At 35.0% G+C, this 22869-nt stretch overlaps 1 protein-coding gene across 1 annotated transcript in view; it reads right to left on the bottom strand.

Moving 5' to 3' along the window:
- C29H8orf34 (chromosome 29 C8orf34 homolog) overlaps positions 1-22869 on the bottom strand; it is a 382763-nt gene that overhangs the window by 252622 nt on the left and 107272 nt on the right. Inside the window, 1 exon segment of the mRNA XM_035708243.2 lies at positions 18532-18560. Within this exon segment, the coding sequence (XP_035564136.2) occupies positions 18532-18560 (29 nt within the window).

Genomic DNA, 22869 nt, shown 5'->3' with positions numbered 1-22869 from the left:
TACCATCCTATTTTCTATTTCACTTATTTCTGCTCTGGTCTTTATTATTTCCTTTCTCATACTAACTCTGTAGCCTTTACTCTTCCTTAGTAATCAATATAAACTGCTGAAAACCAGTGCTTCAGTAACTAGAAGGAGTACTCAGAGTATTGTATTTTAGTCTTTAATGTGTTTACTTAGCACATGTTCTTCTCAAAAACTATATATTGGGGATCCCTGGGTGGCGCAGCGGTTTGGCGCCTGCCTTTGGCTCAGGGCGCGATCCTGGAGACCCGGGATCGAATCCCACATCGGGCTCCCGGTGCATGGAGCCTGCTTCTCTCTCTGCCTGTGTCTCTGCCTCTCTCTCTCTCTCTCTCTCTCTCTGTGTGTGACTATCGTAAATAAATAAATAAATAATTTAAAAAAACTATATATTACATTCTGTGAAAACAAACAAACAAATATGTTCTGAGCCTTTTGACAGATCCCCAGTAGCCTAGAGCTTTTGGCTTAGTGATCATACCTTTAGTGTATGGTATGATGGCATTAATGGTTCTAATTGTTCAACCTCTTTGTGTCCATGCCCCTTATTATATAAGTTCACAGTTTCTTTTTTTTTTTTTTAAGTGGATAAATTTACTCTTCGCATGTGAACTGTTTTAGCCAATGAAATATGCACATTACTGTTTGCCTGTTAGAAGCCTAGGCCTTAAGATACTTTACATGTTTCTACTTTTTCTCTTGTATTTCTGCCATCCTTATGAGAAGGGTATGTCTATGCTAGTCCACTAGCCCCAAAATGAAGATAAGAAACATTTGTAACACACCTGAATGACAACAAACAAGCCCACTCTACCATCCAAGTACTAACCAGGCCCGACCCTGCTTAGCTTCCGAGATCAGACGAGATCGGGCGCGTTCAGGGTGGTATGGCCGTAGACCAAGCCCACTCTATATCAGCTGACAGTAGCCAAACTCCAGACACATAAGAAACTCCAATTGAGATATGTTGAACCCATCCAACCAAGATCCAGCATAGGTCAGCTGAATTCCAGGAAAGCAGGAAAAATTAATTTTATTGTTTCAAGCCTCTGAGTTTTGGGGTAAAACATTACACAGCTATAGCTAACTGAAACAAACTAATCCTAGAAGTAGAGTATTGCTTAATAAAAACTTAAAATATCTGTCATTGGCTTTGGGATACAGTGGTAGATGTTGGCTGTAAAAACAGTGAGGAAATTATTATAAGAGGCTGGAAAAATGGAGGCCAGTGTTATGTGGTATTAATCATTTGGTAAAACGGCCATCTCTGGTTAAGATAAAAAGTGATCAAATGAAGTTTCAAAATTGCACAAAGAGATATCTAAGAAAAAGAATCTGTAAACATTACTTACTTGCTTTTAGCTACATATGATAAGTTTCTTCAAGAAATAGATGAGTGCAAAAAATAACTCACCAATTTGCAAGCAAAATTTAGAGGAAATATTAAAAGTCTGGCCAAGCTTCCTATATCCAGCCTTTCTTGACAGCTCAAGATTTTTAAACTAAGATAATCCTTGTATAAATATTAAATTCATGGCCCTGCCAGAAAGAAAAGGCCTCAGAAGTGAAGAAATCAAGGATGTGGTTCTAAGGCCCTTCATTAAGACTTCTGAAAAAATTAAGAAGGCATCTTATTTAGGATGTTTTTTCACAACATCTAAAATACCATTAATGAAATCTGGAGAGAGATGCATGTCCTGAAAATAATTGTGAATGTGGTTTTTGGCACAAGAGCGAGAGAGAAATAAAAAACAAAGGAAACCTCAAAATTATTTAAAACAGTTGAATTGGCAAAAAGCACCTGAGGTAAAAGGCACTGAGACTACAAGATGTAAATACCCCTTGGGGCTGCCATTTTTCTACAGGAAAGAAGCTGAAAAAGTTGCTCAATGGTATCTTGTCCAAAGCCCTCTTCAGAAGTGGCCAAAGACATTAACAAAAAAAAAAAAAGAAAAAAAAAACACCCCCCCCCACACACAAAACACAAACACACACACACACACACACAAAAAAAAAAAAAAAAAAAAAGAAAGAAAGAAAGAAAAGAAAAAAGGAAAGAAAGAAAGATCTACAGGAAAAAGCCACAAGCTATGGAAAATGACAGATGGAGACTCTCAGGGAACCCAGTTCTCACTCCTACAGAAAAGAACTGGGACCCAATTAAAGAACACTTCCTAATGCCTTGGATAGGAATACCTAATACATGCCTATACAAACCAATAATTTCTATAAATCTCTCATTATTTCCCTTTTCTAATAGGAATATTTAATGTAGTTACCTCACATCAATCTTACCACTTAGTGGAGAGGAAGAAACAAAACTATCATCAGTCACATATGTTTCTCTATATAGAAAAATCAAAAGAATTCAGAGAGAGGCAGTTTATAATAAATGAGTTTGGCAAGTTTACAGAATTTAAGATAAAATTAGAAAAATAATTCTCATTCCTACATTACAGCATATTTTAAAATGGTCATTTATAAAACCATTTAAAATAATAGCCCAAAGTAGAAAGTTATCTAAGAATCATTTAATAAAATTTGCCTGGCTTTATTGAATGAAATTATGTGACTTTATCATGTAACATTATAATATTTAATTAAATGGAAATATGCCATGTTCACAGTAGAATAACTCAGAAATAATGTCAATTCCCTCATATCAATCTAAAATACAACTCCAAACCAAATGAAATAACAGAAGCAAAAATAAACCAATAGAAGAAAAAGAGGGCCCAGAAATAAGACAAGTAAGAGAAGCATGCATACTGGTGGACAAATGATGAATTTTTCAATAAAGTTATAGGAAATATATTATCCATATGGGGAACATATGCCCCAACTTCTTACCATATTAAAAAAATAATTTCAAGTAGATGAAATACCTAAATGTAAAAAACAGAACTTTTAGGAGAAAATAAAAAATAACTATTTTCATGACATCAAGTAGGAAAGTCTTTCTTAAAACAATATTACAAGTTAATGTTAAAAATGTCTGTTAATAGAAAGGACTATTTAAAAAGTGATGACAAGCCTCAAACTTAGAGAATATATTTTCAAAACATATAACCAATAAGAGTTGACATCCAGAATATGGAATTCACAAATCTAAAGAAAAAAATGCTGGCAAAAAATATGGGCAAGAGAGACAAGCAGGCATCCAATCTTATTGAAAATTATAAAAGCACTAATTGAATCTATAAGAAACAATTTTCATTGAAATGTTTGATGACAGTGTGAGCAAGGATTAGGAGCAAAATTTTTATAAACTGTTGGTGGAAGTATAAATAACATAACCTTTAGAAATTCTGCTTTACCTAGTAATGTTAAAAATGCTCATGCCAAATTGGTAGATTGAAATTCATTTGGTTGTGTTTTTCTCTTTCAGTTCAAAAACATTTTTATTCCTCAGTTAATTTCAACATTTCGTGTCTCTCTCCTGATTCTTAGCTGATTATGTTACTTCTTATTTCAATGGGAAAATGAAAGCAATCAGAAGAGAATTTGTTTATCTTTTCATCAACAAACCCACTGCTACTAGCATTCTTATCTACAGGGACAAAAAATGAGCTATCATTTCTTCTTTTCTGGCATACAGAAGGTACTTGATATGTACAGTGAATTTAAAAAAATGACAAAACTTAGGTAATGTAGGATTCAATGGATCATAATGCCTTATCAACACTACTAGTCATTGGAATATGTAAATGTAAGTCAAGACCACAATAAAATACTACTTCACATCCATGAGGATGACTATAAATTAAAAGACAAGCACTAGCAAAGATATGGAGGAATTGGAACCCTCACACTTGCTGGCTGGAATGTAAAATGGTGCTGTCACTGTGAAAAATAGTTTGGCAGTTTCTCAAAGAGTTTAAACAGAGTAACATCTGAGCCAGCATTTCCATTCCCTACATATATGCCCCAAAGAAATGAAAACACACATCCACACAAAAACGTATACATGAATATTCAGAGAAACACTGTTCAGAATAGCTGAAAAGTGGAAACAACTCAAATGTCCATAAATTGATGAGTGAATAAACTAAATTAGCCTATCCATACAGTAGGATTTATATTACTCACCAACAAAAAGGAATGAAATACCGATATGAGCTACAGCATCATTGAACCTTGAAACATTATGCTAAGTGAAAGAAGACAGTCACAAAACAACACATTTGTTTGACTGCATTTATATGAAATTTCTAGAATAGGCAAATCTATAGAGACAGAAGGTAAATTAGTGGTTGTCTAGGGACGATAGGCTTGGTCAGGATGGGGAATGGGTACAAGGTTTCTTTTGGGATAATGACAATGCTCTAAACTCAGGTTGTGCTAATATACTTTGAAGATAATAAAAATCAGTTTACATTTTATTATATGAATTATTATCTCGATAAAGTCGTTAAAATAATGCATTAAACCCATTTTTGCATTTCCCCTTTCATTGTGGAGTATGGTATATAGTCTAAGGGAAAACATGGATGTGGAGTCAGATGAACAAGCAGAAGCCAGAGGGAAGTATTTATTCTAGCTCTACTAAGTACTACTTCTGAGATCTTCAGCAAATCACTTAATCATGCTAGCCTTAGTTTCCTTATCGATAAAACAGGAAAAACACAACCACTTCATTGGGCTGGTCCCAAAACTAAATTCAATAACACATCAAAAATCCCTTAGCATACTTGCTAGACTTAATAGGGATCCAACATTATCCTTCCTCCTCTCCTCCACTATCTTCCACACCTTCACACCTGTGATCCGAAACATTTTAATCTTTATTTATTTTTTTTTAATTTTTATTTATTTATGATAGTCACAGAGAGAGAGAGAGAGAGAGAGAGAGAGAGGCAGAGACACAGGCAGAGGGAGAAGCAAGCTCCATACACCAGGAGCCCGATGTGGGACTCGATCCCGGGTCTCCAGGATCGCACCCTGGGCCAAAGGCAGGCGCCAAACCGCTGCGCCACCCAGGGATCCCCATTTTAATCTTTATTATGGGAACTTTCTTTCTAATAAAAAAGTAGAAGAGCAATATAAACCCCTTTAAAGTCATACACATTTTCATCAATTATCAACTCATGGATAAACTCATTTCATCCTATCTCCATCCACATCCCTTCCACATCCCCCCTTCTCTGCCCAAATCATTTCAAAGCAAATCCCATTCACTGTATCATGTCATTTGTAAATGGCCAAGTATATATCTCTAAAAAGGGAGAGTACTTTTGTAAACAAACACCATCATCACTTTCAACAATAAAGTAACAGTATTCTTTAGTATCAACAAATATCTTATTAGTTTTCAAATTTCCTTGATTATCTCAGGGAAGTTATCTGTTTGTACAAGTCCGATTCTACACAAGACTTTATATGATGTGACTGACTTTTATGTCTCTTTTAATCTACAGGTTTTCCTCCTATGTCTCATTTTTTCTCCCATAATTTTGTTGTTGCTATTCTTCAAAAAAACCAAATTGTTTGTCCTGTGAGATTTCCGCAGTCTGGATTTTTCCCTTTACATTCCTGTGATATGGCCTGAAAGGTCCCTCTGCCCCTTGTATTTGCTGTAAATTACTAGTTAGTTTTGGATAAAGTTTTTGTTGCTGTTGCTGTTGCTCCCAGTATGGCTTTGGAAAGAATGATTATACACTAGCCCCCCCGCCCCCGGCACCCCTTATCTGTGGTTTTAGTTACCCGCAGTCAACTACATCCAGAAGTAATTGATCCTTCTGACATATCATCATAACATCAACAGTAGCCTCACATCATGTCACGATGCCTACATCATTCATCTCACTTCTCTCATCACATAGGCATTTTAACATCTCTCATCATCCAAGAAGGGTGAGTACAGTACAATAAAATATTTTGAGAGACCAGAGTCACATAACTTTTATTATATTGCTGTTTGTTTTATTATTGTTGTTAATCTCTTTGCATAATTTATAAATTAAACTCTATAATACATGTACATGTAGGAAAAACAGAATATATAGGGTTTCATACTATCCATAATTTCAGGCCTCCACTGGGGTTTGGAATGTATCCCCTACAGATAAGGGGGGATGACTATAGTTCCAGCTGGAGGCACATAATATCCTGTTGACTCTTCTTTTCTGATGTTTGCAGCATTGATAAATTATTGCTTAGATCTATTAATTCACTAGAGACTGCCGAAGTGACTATCTAGTTTTATAAGACCATATTCATTTGTTTCTTGGAAAACTTCTGTAAAGAGAAACTTCATTCAAATATTTAGTTACTCTGAAGTACAATTTGTATAGGAAAGGCAGATTAAATGTTTGATTCTTTCCCTTTTCTTTTATCAGCTTTTAAAAGTAGTAACTTTGACCTCCAAACATACTTCAAAGATTATTAATTTTTGGATGAACATAACAATTTTAAAATGTTACATATTATTCAATGGATTGCAATTATTATTCATGTTCAAATTTTCTCAACTCTTTCCAATGGGAGACTATTTAAAGTTGGCTCCTGAGCTCTTTGACACAGACAAGTGGTCCTTCACATGTTCTTGCTTTCTGGCATAAGAGGTTATTTTAGGTTCATTTTGCTTCCATCTCAGAATCAGTCATTATTTCAAGGGGTGTCGATTCATTTTAGTGGTAAATACATTTTAAGACTAGATTCTGGACACTGGGTATACTTGTTATTTGGGGGATAGTAGACAGTAGACAGATCCAAGCAATATGTATGTTTTAAATATTTTATTTTGACATAATTCAGGCTTATAAAAAATTGAGAAAAGAAAAAAAGGAATTTCTGTATGCCTTTTGTCCAAATTACCCAAATGTTGTTAATGTAATAATGTCAACACTGTTGGTTAATATTTTGCTGTATCATATTCTTTCTTTTTTGTATTTATACATAAAATTTCCCTAGAACCATTTGAAGGTAAGTTGCAAATATGATACTCCTTACCTCTAACCACTTTAGGGTATATTTCCTAAAAAGAAGGACATTTTCTTTTGTGGCTCCAGTATAATTATCAAAACCAGTAAATAACATAAATACAACACAATATATCAACCCTTTTTAAATTTCCTCAATTATTTGAATAAAGTTGCTGATGGCCATAGAGAATCCTGGATCATATATGGCACTCAATTGTCATGTTCTTGTTGTTGATTAATCTCCTTTACTGTAGAACAGTTTTTAGTATTTGACATTTATGACCTTTATGTTTTTTTAACATGTGGGTCAATTATTTTTTGGGGGCCCCTCAATTTGTCTTTTTCCAATGTATCCTAAGATTATAGTCAAGTCATGCATTTTTGGCAAAAATGACACAGAAGTGATGTATTCCTTTCCTATCAAAAGGCATATAATGCTGATTTTTCTTATCACTAGTGATATTAACCTTGCCAGGTGGTCAAGGTGGTGTCTTCCATGTTTCTTCATTGTAAAGCTGCTACTTCTTCCTTGTTAATTATTAAGTATCTTCTGGGGAGTAACTCTGTCTCTATGTAAATAATGTCTAATTCATCAAAATTTCACCTACTAATTTTAACATTGTTTGCTGACCCTTCCCTGCATCAATTACTATGATGGTTGCCAATTTGTGATTTGCTAATTTCACAGTTCCTTCTAAATTTATTTGTTGGTACTCTACTGTGAGAATGAGTCTCCCTTTCACCTCCATTTGTGTGTGTATGCATGTATATCAGAATGGCTTATGGATTATTATTTTATTGGATGGACGATATATACTAGTATCGTTATTTTTAGGCTTTAAAAAGTTCCTAGAAGGAGCTCCTACAAATAGGCTCCTATGACTTTTCAAAACATTCCATCATTCTTTGATTGCATCGTTACTTCCTGACACTAAAAGATAATCCAGGCACAATGCATACTTTATTAGCTGCAGCCCTAGATTCAGTCATTTCTCCAAAGAGAAATTAAAAGAGTTCCTTTTAATAGAGAATGATATTGGGCAGCCCACGTGACTCAGCGGCTTAGCGCCACCTTCAGCCCAGGCCATGATCCTGAAGACCCAGGATCAAGTCCCACGGTGGGCTACCTGCACAGAGCCTGCTTCTCCCTCTGCCTGTGTCTCTGCCTCTCTCTCTCTCTTTTTCTCTGTGTGTCTCTCATAAATAAATGAACAAAATCTTTAAAAAGAAATAGAGAATGATATTCAGAAAATAGTATCTGTTTTCCAGTTGTGCTCAGTGCCAGTGGGGAGCGCATTTTATTTTTAAAAATTAAAAAATAGGAGTTCTTTTTCCTTTTTCAAAAAGTTGTTATTAAATTCCACTTAAATTAACATACAGTGTAATACTAGTTTCGGGTGTAGAATTTAGTAATTCATCAAAAAAATATGAGTTCTTAATGATGCTTCCTCTTCAAAACAGAATTATAGGATTTTTACTTAATATTGGTCCTACACCTGTATTTCCTTTCCCAATGCCAAAAATTCTGGTTCTTAAGGATATCAACATAATTACTTCTTCACTATATCACACAATGCATAGACAATAATCTCTTTATAGTAATGCCAACACTATCCATCAATGATACAATTGCCAAAAACAATTTAAAAGTTTACTGCTGTTCCTTCTGTCCTTAGGGAACAGATAACAATCAAGTCACTGTGTTTATAATAACTGGGAGTATTTTACCTCAGTGTGTTTACACCATCAACCTGAAACACAGTTGTGCTGATTTGTTTCATTTTGCTTTTGATTATTAGAAATTACTGTTTTAAGATTTTGTTTTAAAATTATATATTTAAATGGTCCCAAATGCATATATATTTGCAGTTCTAAGAAATCAAGCCTCTATCCCTATCCTCTCTCTCTACACCTTTCTATAGGTAACTTTAAAAAAAAAAAAAACAGCTGTGTGTGTGTGTTTCACAGTATGACAGATTTTGCTCTTGTTATTTTGGTTTTAATATAAATAAATATGTATCTATATTTTCTTACACTTACTCAGATAAATGGTAGCGCACTTACAAACATATTTCCTCTTCTTGCCTTTTTCATTTAAAAATATGAATTCTTAATGATGCTTCCTCTTCACAACAGATTTATAGGATTTTTACTTAATACTGGTCCTACATCTGTGTTTCCTTTCCTCATGCCAAAAATTCTGGTTCTGAAGTCTCTATAGAGACTCCTAACTCTGGGAAACGAACAAGGGGTAATGGAAGGGGAGGTGGGCAAGGGGATGGGATGACAGGGTGATGGGCACGGAGGGGGGCACTTGACGGGATGAGCACTGTGTGTTATACTACATGTTGGCAAATCGAACTCCAATTAAAAAAATATACAAAAATTGGGGCAGCCTGGGTGGCTCAGCAGTGTAGCACCGCCTTCAGCCTAGGGCGCGACCCTGGAGACCCTGGATTGAGTCCCACATCAGGCTCCTTGCGTGGAACCTGTTTTTCCCTCTGCCTGTGTCTCTGCCTTTCTGTGTCTCTCATGAGTAAATAAAAAAAAAAAAATATATATATATATATACACACACATATATATATACACAAAAATTAAAAAAAATAAAAATTAAAAAAACAAAGCTGTAATCATCCAAAAAAAATGAAGTCTCTAGAGAGATATTGTTTCATTTTTACAGCTATATAATATTCTATTGTGTGGATGTACTATAATGTATCCAGTATTTTTCTTTTAGTGAGCATTTAGCTGTTTTGCTATTAAAATATTTAATTTTGCTATTACAGTATCATGACAAGGTATAATCTCACACATAGGTCTTTTCATATTTTTGGCCAGTGTGTCTTTGGAATACAGTCAAGGAAACAGGATCATTTGATCAAAAAGTACAGCACATGAAGTTTTTTAAATGTTGAAAATTTTTCCTCCATTGTGTTTATACTATTTTGCATTCTCACCAGCAATGTCTGAAAGTGCCTGTTTCCTCACGGTCTCACCAACAAGGTATTTTAATTAACTTGGGGATTTTTAAAAATCTGATAGGTAAGCAGTGGTGTTTACTTTTGATTTCTCCTATTCTGAATGAAGCTTAGTATCTTTTCATATGATTAAGAAACATTTTCATGTTTTTTTCTGTGAGCAATTTATATGGTTCATTTTTAGTGGAATTTAGGCCTTTTATCCTCTGTTCTATTAAGTTTTATTTAGCTTTACCTGTGATGTAAACTGCAAATATTTTTCCTTGATTGTCATTTTTCACATCTCATTTTTGAGAGATAGGTTTTTAAGACAAAACATGAACAATAATCATACTGGTAGTCTCCCTTAATATTAAGACTATTGCTTGTTACAGATCAAACATATGACCAACACAAGATATTAAGCAGTTTTATGGATTTTCCTCTACTGCCAAAAATATATGATACACATGCAGGTAGTCACATGTGGGTGGGCAAGAGATCCTGTAACACAGAAACAAGACAAAGGATCATAAGAATGTAAGTATGCCCTAAATCTTAAAACCATTCTCCAAATAACTATACACATGCCAGCACATACACATATTCACACATACACACACACACATACACACACACACGTGCGGAATGCAATCCAGATTTGTTTGCTTGGGGAGAAATGAATAGAAATGGAAAGTCAATAACAAAACAAATCTGTGTAGTGAAAAAATATCTTATCTTTAAAGGAGTTAAGTTTTTAGTCCTTCCGTTGGTATGCTTAGTGAAGGCAATCACCAGGTGGCTAGAAAGCCCATAGCATATTATGTCTGTACCAGATTTCAATGTTACTTGTATCATATAAGCAGTCTGAAATAATAAAAAATAGTCTTTCTTGGAGCTTCTTACTTCTTAGTGAGGCAATATAATATAGTATTTAAGAAAAAAGGGTTTTGGAGTTAAATTCATACTCAAACCTGAATTCTACAGTATTTTATCTGTATCTGTAAAATTACACAAGTTACCAAACTCCATGGGTTTCAACTGTATTATGTGTAGAAATGATATAAGAACTTTCTCATAGGGCTTTTGTGAATGTTAATAAGAACATGTACTTAAGGGACACCTGGGTAGCTCAGCGGTTGAGCATCTGCCTTCATCTCAGGGTGTGATCTCGGAGTCCTGGGATCGAGTCCTGAATCAGGCTCCTTGCATGGAGCCTGCTTCTCCTATCTCTGCTTCTGTGTTTCTCATGAATAAGTAAATAAAATCTTTAAAAAAAAGAACATGTACTTAAGGCACCTGGCATAGTACCTGTTATATACTATATGCCTAATAAATATTATCCATTATTATGCACCTAGTTAGTCCTTTGGATGGTCTCATGTATACTTAACTTACATGCTGAAACATTATTTGAGAACATGAACACTACCCTATCACCCTTCCTAGATTTCTATCATACTAGAATTAGAGTTCTTAATATAATAAAATAACTCAAAGAGAATGTCTTGATAGTCGGAAGTATGGTAAAAGGCCACAAAACTGGATTAGAGAAATGGAACATATTTAGTTCCAGCTATTACACAATTATTTCCCAAAAGCTTTGTGTAGACTTAGTAAGCACTGTGAACAAAGAATTTCTAATAAAGATAGTAATTATTAATTAAGTGATTATTCTGCACCAGGCACCTGTAATAGGAACTGCACTGGCATAATCCACTGAAGAGACTATGAGTATAGACTTTGGAGTATAAACTATCTGGATTTGATTTCCAGTTCTTCCATTTACTGTGGGATGAAGGGGGAACTTATAAAACCCTAAGAGCTCTGATTTTTTTCATCTATTAGTCTGATAACTAACAGTAACTATATCATATACATGACATAATTCAGAACATGGTCTGTGAGGTTAATGTGCCTGAGTCTGTGTCCCACCTCTATTTTCAGTAATATAACCTCTGGTAAGTTTATTAACCTCTCTGCACCCCAATTTTGTCATTTGTCAAATGGGAATAATAGTATCTAATTTCATAGGATATTAGTAAATATTTAAGATACTACAGGTATATAATTTAGAACACTGGCTGGCATGCAGTAAGTTCTTAACAAATATATTTTTTTCATTAGGATAAAATGGTATAATCTATAAGAAATGTTTATCCCAAAGTCTAAATATAGTATGCACTAAATAGTTCATTATTATTACATCCATTATTATTATTATTACACCCATTTAAAAATTCAAGGCCTAGAAACTCAAGCTGTCATTCAATAGCTAACAAAGTTAGTGAAATGAGATGTCTAAATGATGATTTGTCTAAAAGATATGCAAACTGTCTATAATGCTAAATACTCTAAAATGTATCTTTTACTTACACCAGAACACCAGGGAGCTCTGTCCTATACTTCACTATTTAGACTTCTGTGGAATTGTTCCAACCAACCTTAGCTTTTGGGTTATGATATCTGCCTAGGTCAGCAGACATTATTCAAGGAACTCCTATGAAACTAATGATCTTATTTATTGTAAGAGTATATTGTTTTAAATTATAGTAAAACAAATGTACTATCCCAAACCATTTTTAAGTATACAATTCAGTAATGTTAAGTACATTCATGATACTGTGCAAACCAGTGTTGAGTGGACCTCTTTCGTCTTGTGAAACTGAAGCCCTATACCCATTAAAAAACTCCCATGTCCCACTCCTCCCGGTTCCTGGCAACTACCATTTTACTTTCTGTTTCTATTACTCTATTTTATATAACTCCTATAACTGGAATTAGATAGTCTATATCTCTCTGTGACTTTTTTTCATTTTGTATAATGTCCTCAAGGTTCATCCATGTTCTAGCACCTGGCAAGACTTCCTTCCTGTTTAAGATTGAATAATACTCCATCACATGTATACATCACATTTTGTTTATCTATTCATCCATCAGTGGACTCTTGGTTGCTTTTATCTTTTCACTATTGTGAATAAGGCTAAAATATGTGCAAATAACTCTCAGAGATCCTGCTTTCAATTCTTTTGGATATATACCTAGAAATAGGACTGCTGGATCATCTGGTAATTTTATCTTTAATGTTTTTAAGAACTGCAAATGTTCCGATTTCTCTACATCCTCACCAATGCTTATTATTTTCTGGGGGTTTTCTGATAGTAGTCCTCCTAAGGGTTTGAGATGGTATCTCATGGTGGTTTTGATTTACATATCTCCAATGATGAGTGATATGGGGATTTTTTCATATGCTTGCTGGCCATTTGTACATCATCTTTGGAGAAATGTCTATTGAAGTTTTTTTTTTTTTTTTTTTTTGAAATCAGGTAAATTGTTTTATTGTTGAATTGCAGGAGTTCTTTATATATTCTGGATATCAGCCTCTTATCATACATATATGATTTGCAAATATTCCTCATAATCTAGAAGTTATTTTTGTACTCTGTTGATAGCCTTTGGTGAACATAGCATAAATAAAGCATAAATAGTTTTAAGGATATTATATGTAATATAATATACATATACATTATATGTATCTACTTCATGAAGATAAATGGGGGATATTTTTCTTAAGATTCAGTAGGAAGGGGAACCCTGGGTGGCACAGCGGTTTAGTGCCTGCCTTTGGCCCAGGGCGCGATCCTGGAGACCCAGGATCAAATCCCACGTCGGGCTCCCGGTGCATGGAGCCTGCTTCTCCCTCTGCCTATGTCTCTGCCCCTCTCTCTCTCTCTCTCTGTGTGACTATCACAAATAAATAAAAATTTTTAAAAATTCTTAAAAAAAAAGAAAGAAAGAAAAGATTCAGTAGGAAGAATAGTTAGTTTTCCTGTGAACAACTGGTTTGCTATGATGCTGTCAGTGGTGATGATACCACGTGACAAAAAGTTCAACTGTGGCTCAACTAGAATGATTATATTGAGCCTCAAACTGCATTTTGTGCAGGGGACTCATATAATTCCTATGCTCTGTTATCTTTGACTTTCCCAAACAATCCTTTTATATGTTTTATATTTTAGATATTTTAGCCATCTGCCTAAAATTATTTTTGAGTGGGAGAGCAACTGATGTTATTTTCAATAGTTACTAAATCCACAACATTTCACAGAGAAGGAAACTAAAGCTCAGCATCTATAAATAACTTCCTGAAGTCCACATAATTAGTAAATGGCAGGAGCCAAGGTTCAATCCAAGGTTTACTCTGTGGATTTTTCCAAAATATCAGGCAGTTTCTTCAAGCAGTGAGCAAAAATTTCCATAATATGAGACAAGAAGTGTCATTTGTGATGTGGTTGCTACATCTTCTAAGAACTCAGAGAAGGTGAGATCACTTTCTGCAAGAGTGATCAGGGAAGGTTGGAGCTTGAAAAATGGAAAAGTTAGAGAGAGGTGAGGGGATGACAATGAGCAAAAATGTGGGGAAAAAAAACAAAAAAAATATGACTTAGAAGTACTGTGGTCTAGCTGCCTTACACTATTCTTTGTTGAACACAAAACAGACTCTGAATAGAGAAAAAGAAGGAAGCAAAGCATAAAATATAGATTTGAGTGACAAAATGGAGACTGTTTATTCTAGTGTTAGAAATCTGGACTTAATTTGGTAAGGAGCAGGGGAGTCACGGAAAATTTTTAGCAGGATTCTCTAAGCCTCCCTAGAACCAGAGGCTATATCAAGTGATATATTCCTAGGGTCTCTCAAGTGAACCTGGAAGAGAGTAAAGGAAGCAGAAGACAGGGGAAGAAACTAGGCAAATATATGGGTTCGGGTAAAGTCTCCTCATAGACTGACGTCAGAAGGAGCCCTGGAATGTAAATGACAGGTCAAGGTCTTATTTCAGTAGGTCACTGGCCGAGGGCCACCCCAGGCATCCCTGGGCAGGACAGACTGAAGCAGTCCTCAGGAATAGAGTGAGCCCATAAGCACCCAACCCCGACCACACTTGAAGAAGTGGCCACACTGCTCCAGCGAACAGAAGCTGAGCAGGAACCGGCCATCTCTACTATATGGCACTTTGAAGGATGAATTGGAATGCTAGCGGTCTCAAGAATTAGATACAGATAGGAAAGGTCATACTATCTGAACCTGAATTGTGGCTGAGAGGCAAAAATGATAAGCTTCTTCTGAGTGTCTGCATCCTAACCCCCAAGCCTGTGAATATGTTCCATTAAATGACAAAAAGGACTTAGCATGATTAAGGTTAAAAATGTTAAGATTCAATTATACAGATTAGCCAGGTGGCCCCAACCTAATCACATGATGCCATACAAAGTGGAAAGCTTTTCCTGGCCACAGGTAGCGAGAGAGGAGATACTGCTGGTTTTGAAGATATAGAAAAAAGGCCATGCACCGAGAAATAGGGCAGCCTCTAAGAGCTAGACAAGGCAAGGAAAGAGATTTCCCCTAGAACTTTAGGAAGGAATGCAACCCTATAATACCTTGATTTAAGTCCAGGGAGAGTCATGTTGAACTTCTAAAGTATAAAACCCTAAGACAATAAGTTGGCATTATTTTAATTTGTTACAGCAGCAAAAGAAAACCAATACAGTGGCTAAGGAGAGAGGAAGGGCAATGAATAAGAAAGAGAATTCCCACAACTAAAAATAAAAGTCTTAAAACTAACATTAGCCTCTGTTTTATTTTGTTTCCATTTTAAGTAAAATTAATCATTCTTACTACCTTTATCAGGATTCACAAACTAACTTTAAAAACCACAAGGAAAAAATTATTTCAAATAAATTACAATTGAATATAATTGGAGGGATCCCTGGGTGGTGCAGCGGTTTGGCGCCTGCCTTTGGCCCAGGGCGCGATCCGGGAGACCCTGGATCGAATCCCACGTCGGGCTCCCGGTGCATGGAGCCTGCTTCTCCCTCTGCCTGTGTCTCTGCCTCTCTCTCTCTCTCTCTCTCTCTCTCTCTGTGTGACTATCATAAATAAATAAAAATTAAAAAAAAAAGATTTGAATATAATTGGAATAGGATAGTAAATAATTAGTACTTTATAGAGGATAAGAAAAATGATCTTCAGCAAACCCCCAAAATTGTTAATGGAAGATTAAAAGGAAAAAAACTTAATTGATTTTTATTATTACATTAAAGACATAGGTGTCAGGTAACACAAGTTGTAAATCATTGTTTAGTTGTTGTTTTTTTTGGATATGTCTGAGATTCACATTTTCTTACCAAGAAAAATGCAGGACTGTGAGCTTATGGTCAGCAGAGAGCGCCATAAGGCCAACTCTCTCCTCCACCAAGACTGCTTTCCAGGAAGGCAAAGAATAGTGGCTATGGCTCTGGCAGCCTGTGTTATTATCTGGTACTCTTTAAAAATTTAATATGGGAATGGGAAAAATTTCTTTGCACTGTCATAACTATTTTTTAAATAAAAGTTTATTTATGACAATTGTTGACATCTTCTCAATAAAAATTAAAAATAATAAATGTGCAATAATTTCAGCAATTTCCATGAAGTCTTCAAAAATAGGAATGTCAGGTAAGTAAATGAAAATTAGCAATGTCTGCAGTTTAATTAAAGAGAAACTCCTCTCAGCAAGTACTTGGAAGAAAGAGGGTTTTGGGGTAAGGATGTGTCCTGAGGATGATACTAACCAAGTATCATGGCATCCACTGAGGGTGAGGGTAAAATCTATTTTCAGTTCAAAGAACAATTAGTATGTTCTTTAGCTCACCAAGATGGTGTAGACACTAACCCCATTGCTAGTTAGCACCCAGAAGAAAGAAAGAATAGGGCCAAGTAGAATCACACAAGCTAATTTATGATTAGGGCAGTCAGGGCTTTGCAGAATATATTGGAAGGAGCAACTGAACCTAGAAATAGAGATGATGAGGCCTTTGTACATAAAGTGAACACAAAATATAAATACAGGAGCAGCAATTATGAAATTTCTGCAAGTTGTAAGGAAGGTCATGGTGTAAGAAGGAGGCCAGCTGGGGAAAAGACAATGATGGACACACAGAGGACGAAGACTAGAAAAGCAGGACAAAGCCAAAAGACTACATCTGCCACTTGTTCTAGTTGCTATTGTTTGTAGCCAAGATCTAGTCAAGATCTAGTTTTGCACATTTTGTACCAATATAAATTAATTTTTAAGTTTATGATGGCTTATTTTATGCTTAAAAGTATATTGATAAATTTTACCTAAAACAGAAATGTATTTTTATGGTACAAAATTCAAAAGGTATAATCCTATTTGGAATAGAAGAATACTAACCTTCTTGTTTTTGTAGAAATAATACAATTATTACATTATAGTTTATTATTTTAAAATGTAATGATTTATAGAATCCCATTTTTTCTTGTACAATACTTTCTATCATTTTCTTTCTATGTATCTAGCTACTAAGCCAATTGTAATATGTCTTCTGTTTAGAGAGATATTTGCGTCAACATTCACAATATTAATGGCTATTTCAAGGTGCTTTGCCCTTTTCCAACTACATATCTGATGTCAGATTTTTAGCAGGGGGTGAAATAACACATTAAGTACAGAAGTAGTTTCAAAAATTCAGAAGTTTCCAATTAAGCCAGACATTAAATAGACTCTTAGAAATGTAAATAATGTAATGTTCTCACAAATACCTTGTTTTGGCAAATAAAGTATTTTCATAAAAAAAAACATGTTATCTATAATACAATGGTTTTATCACTGCTATTTTTTAGGTGAAAAACGTATACAGTTTTTAGAAGTCTTAATTTCTTACATGGTAAATATAGAAGATATAATCTACACAAACCAAAGCCTCTGTCATAGGAGTATAAAGGCGTCCTTGAGACAATCAATCAATCAATCAATACCGAGAACTTCTATCTCAATGACTCCTAAGCGTACAACTAAATTCTCATGAGTAACTGCTCATATAAATATGCTTAAAAGACAACTCAAAATAAGCAAGCCAAAAGACAACATTTAATGTTACTGTAATCTACCAGTTTTTTGCTTTCTGCTTTCACTCCAGTTTTTCCAATTTTGATAAATGGCACTATAGTTTACCTAGCTGCTCATCTCCCAAACCTAGGAATCATCATTGACTGACTTCTACAACTTCCCAAATTGGATACATTTAACAAGTTCTACTGACACTACTGTTAAAATATATTCCTAATTCTATCACTTTTCACCACTTCACAACTATCACCCTGGTGAAGTAACCATCATATTCTCTTTGCATCTTGAAAATTAAAAACAAAACAATACAAAAACTTACTGACTTAGGTTTCCAAAGGATAGCTATAGAAAAGTATAAGTGTCTTCCATAACATCATCTTCATCATCATATATAGAAAAAAATACTTTACATAATATTATTAGTTTTCCTCTTTTTTTGTACAGTGATTCAGTGATTACAGTGATTCCGTTTTCTCTAACCAAATTCTAAAACTCTTGACTCCAGAGAGTAGGTGATATATATATATATATATATATATATATATATATATATATATATTTCATGCAATAGCTTTCATAAAAAAAATCAAAGCATATAACTGAAAGTTTTAAGAAGTTAGCACCAAATCAATCAGATTCGAACACTCTGTGTATCAGAAAGTCTTTCATTTAGACAATGAATTAAAATGTCAATTCTACATTTTCTTTTCAACTTACCTTATCAAGTTCATCTGAAAGTGCAATACCTGGGATTCAAAAGAGATGTATAAAAAAGTTTTAGAAAAAGTCTTTAATAATACAATGTCAGAAACAAAAACAAAAGTTCTATTTGTAAAACTAGTATGTTTTCCATTTTGCTTTTGCCTTTTATTAGTGCTTCAAAATAATGTGGTACATCCTTTCTACTAACAACACAAATAAGGAAGTTAAGCCAACTATAACAGCATGAACTGCTGAAACAATGTAAATGTGCAACAGAAACAAAACAAGTACCATACTGCTGGTAGATTGTTAAATGAAGAACAAATATTCAAAGACAAGTGTAAAGATGTTGTCATTATGTTATAATGACAATCAAATAAGGCTTAGCATGTTATAATTTTGTTCCTTCTTAAGAACTGATTTAGACTCCTAGAGGGATAGAATATTATAGCAGAATAGTGGCTGGAGATCATTTATTTTAATTCCCTTGTTCTACAGATGAAAACACATACGATAGAGCTTAAAGAATTTGCCCCATATTCTCTTCGGTTGACAGCTTTTTGAGCCTATGGATAAATGATTCCTCCTCACAAGTTCACCTTCAAACCATCTATACATTTCTCACTGTATATCAGTCGAGTTTCTGTCTTTACTACTCCTCTAAAATTGGTCTACGTTAGCAAAGTGAAAAGTTTTAGTCCTTAATTTATTTATCTTTGGTGACGCTCTTTTAACCTCATTCCTCCTCCTTGAAATGTTGTGCTCCCTTTCATTCTCTTTGTCTTCTTCACGGGAATCCTCTTCTTTGGGGGCAGGGAGTCCTTCCCTGAAATGTCTAGGGTTCTTTGCTGAGCTGTCTTTTCTTTTCACTAATACACTCTCATGATACTCTAATTCATACCAATGACATTTTTATTTCTCTATGCGGTGATGAACAGCGAATCTTTATCACCAGCATAGACCTTCTTTCTGAGCTAGTTGCTGAATCCCTGTGGGCATTTCAGTCTGGATACGTCAGGTTAAAGACAAAATCCTCCCAAAGCCTTACTTCTCCTTTTTTTGAACAATGATGTGCCTATGGTGGCATGTACTGTGGCCAGGCACTGAAGCAGGCTCAGTTAACCCTCAGGTTTGGGGCATAGAGTAAAGGGAAGCTGGTGTCAAACCCCAGTGTGGGATAGGCCAAGAGACAAGGAAAGTTCTAAGGTTTGAAGTCAAAGGAAATACAGAGGAAATAAAAACAGATTGAAGCCAAGTTCAGCAGGCTATAAATAAAGCCCAAGAAAGAATGGGCTGGATTAGAAAAAAGAACCTGAAAACCGTAGCAAGAAAATAAGTCTGAGTAAAAAAATCCCCTAACCTGATCAGGTACAGAATGTCTGTACAGAATGTTTGTACTTTGTGGGCTGCTATATATTATTTTTGCTCTCCACTGACCTAATAAATCAAATATACACAAAGTAGAAAAAGATGCCCTACTTCATCTTGGTAAATGGCACGACAACTCCCCTTGTAGATAAAACTAAAACAGGTGTATTTGAGACACATTATTCATCACAATACTCTATGAAATTCTTTTTTGGTAAAAGTTATTGATGACTGAGAATTTTTATGTGTCACTATTCTAAAAGAGAATCTAGCTACCATACCACTATTGGGATTTGGGGAAACCTAACTTAACAATTATTCAGGGACTTGCTTTATTATAAAGACAGCTTCTTCTTTTTTTTTAAAGACTTTATTTATTCATGAGAGACACAGAGAGAAAGGCAGAGATACAGGAAGAGGGAGGAGAAGCAGGCTCCATGCAGAGAACCCAATGCAAGACTCGATCATGGGACTCCAGGATCATGCCCTGAGCCTAAGGCAGACGCTCAACCGCTGAGCCACCCGGGCATCTCAAGACAGCATCTTCAAACAATTCAAGGAGAAAGACTTCATAAAGGAGCAGCATTGCAGCTGGTGTGTATGGTGAACTCAGATACAGAGTGTGGGAGCATCCGTAGACAGATGAGGGAACCCAAAGCTCTGCGCAATTATAAACATTTCTAAAGGCCTGATATAAGTCACACATTTGTGAATGTTTGGGTTTAAATATATATACAAATATGAATGTCACTTAGAATGACTCTGATTTCAAGCTAATGTAGGAATTTTAGAGTATCAAGTGGTTTGTGTCACAGTCTACAGAAGATTTAAAATACATTACTCTAGTTTATAGAAGGCAAATATACATTTTAAATGCTTGTATTTACATTTATTATACTATGAAAAAAGTGTTCCTTTCCAATGAGTTCAATATTAAAATTGAATATATTATTTTAAAAATAAATATTTAAAAGACTTAATCTATTTTTTTAAAAAAAGAGAGAAAAAAAAAGAGAGAAAGAGAAAAGATATATAAAACAAAACTCTCTCATCCATAGTCATAAAACTTAGATTTTTAGAATTAAATAATCCATGATTCAACTGACTGGGATTTTTGAAACACTCTTGATTTTTTTCAACTTTCTGCATGAATGCCCTTGGCCCTGCAATGAGTTTTCTCATTCAATTGTGAGAAAGCTATCAGTTGATCCTTAAATTTTTTACCCCTCATATTACTTATGAATAATCTATTCATAATAATGGTAATGCTTCACCCATGTAGAATGTAGCCAAGAGCTAGCAAGTAAGTCAAAAGGCTTTTGAATGGTCAGAATACATGGTACGCAGTGCTTGTTTATCACTTATGAGCTAGCTCCTTGCATCCTCTATTCACTGTCCACTACTCTTCACTTTAGCATGTATCAAGAGCTTTTCTGCAAGACAAAAATATCTGCCAGTGGAAACTGGAGACAAAGAGAAGGTTGTTATGAAGAGATATTAAAGTACGATGAAGTGGGGGATCCCTGGGTGGCGCAGCGGTTTGGCGCCTGCCTTTGGCCCAGGGCGCGATCCTGGAGAATCCCACGTCGGGCTCCCGGTGGATGGAGCCTGCTTCTCCCTCTGCCTATGTCTCTGCCTCTCTGTGTGTGTGTGTGTGTGTGTGTGTGTGTGTGTGTGTGTGTGTGACTATCATAAATAAATAAAAATTTTAAAAAAATTAAAAAAAAAAGTACGATGAAGTGAAGTGACAGGTCCCAGAATACATTTCAAACTAACTAAAAGGAAACTTCACTTGGGAAAGGAATTTCTAATTGTTCCAGGTGCTTGGTCTTACATATTTTGCTCAAATACCTATTATTATATTTTTCTAACATTTATGTATTCTGATGATTTTGCCTAAGAAATTATCTAAATTATCTAAATCTCTACATATATATATATATATATATATATATATATATATATATATATAATTCTTTCAGTTCTGTAGTATTTATATCAAATTACCTAGGATATTTTTCACTTTTTATTATTTCATTTTTAATCAAAGCTTAAATTGGCTGGGGCACCTGAGTGAGTCAGTTAGTTAAGCATCTGCCCTCAGCTCAGGTCATGATCCCAAGGTCCTGGGATCATGCCAAGTTGAGCTCCCCACTCAGTGGGGAGTCTGCTTCTCCCTCTGCCTCTCCAACTTGTGCTTGTGCTCTCTTTCTCTTAAATAAATAGAGAAAATCTTTTTTTTTTCAAAAAAAAAAAAAAAAGCTTAAACTGATTAAAAGCAGTTGAAAGAATGTTAAAGAAATGCTCCTTTACAGAAGCATGAAGCCCTAATGAGAACTATTCATACTGAGGAGCCAGGATTTTTCTCCTAGTGCCTAGCAGAGCATTCACGGCTATTTCCTCAGAGGAGATTTTTACAATTTTTGGCCATTTCATTAACTCTTAAGAGCCATAATACCTTATATGATAAGGTTATATTTTTTTAAGTTTATAGAAGGTGAGAAGAAGGGAGGAACAGAAAATAAAATACCTTGGAAAAGATGCCAGAAGAAATATAGTGGGTTGCTACAATATGGTAAGGAAAGAAGGCTCAGAGTTTAACTTGTGGGACTCTTGATGCATACTGGCATACTTCGTCTTCCTGAAAGTCAAACTGAAACCTTAAAGGAAACGTTGCCCTATCAGAGTAGCCAAAGAGGCTTGGCTTAGGGTAGCAATGGTGTCCAACTTATGGAAGTAAGCTGCCTCTAAGAAACTGGGGAATATTAGTGCCTTCAGAAACTAAGCTTCTCTTCTAGATAAAGAGGCAAGTCATGCATGTCAGAGGTGGCTTCATGATTCTGCTGTAGCGTAAGCCTATCTGGATGGATTCCATTTGTGTCCTTCAGCTTATGGGCATTTCCATTTATTCCAATCTCCAAAGAGGCCTCCAAAGATGCCAAAATACAGTTCTCACATTCCCAAATTTGAGTTGTGCTCCATCAA

This window comes from Canis lupus, chromosome 29, assembly GCF_003254725.2.
Source record: "Canis lupus dingo isolate Sandy chromosome 29, ASM325472v2, whole genome shotgun sequence".
Lineage (NCBI taxonomy): Eukaryota > Metazoa > Chordata > Mammalia > Carnivora > Canidae > Canis > Canis lupus.
This window is presented reverse-complemented; position numbering and strand designations above follow the sequence as displayed.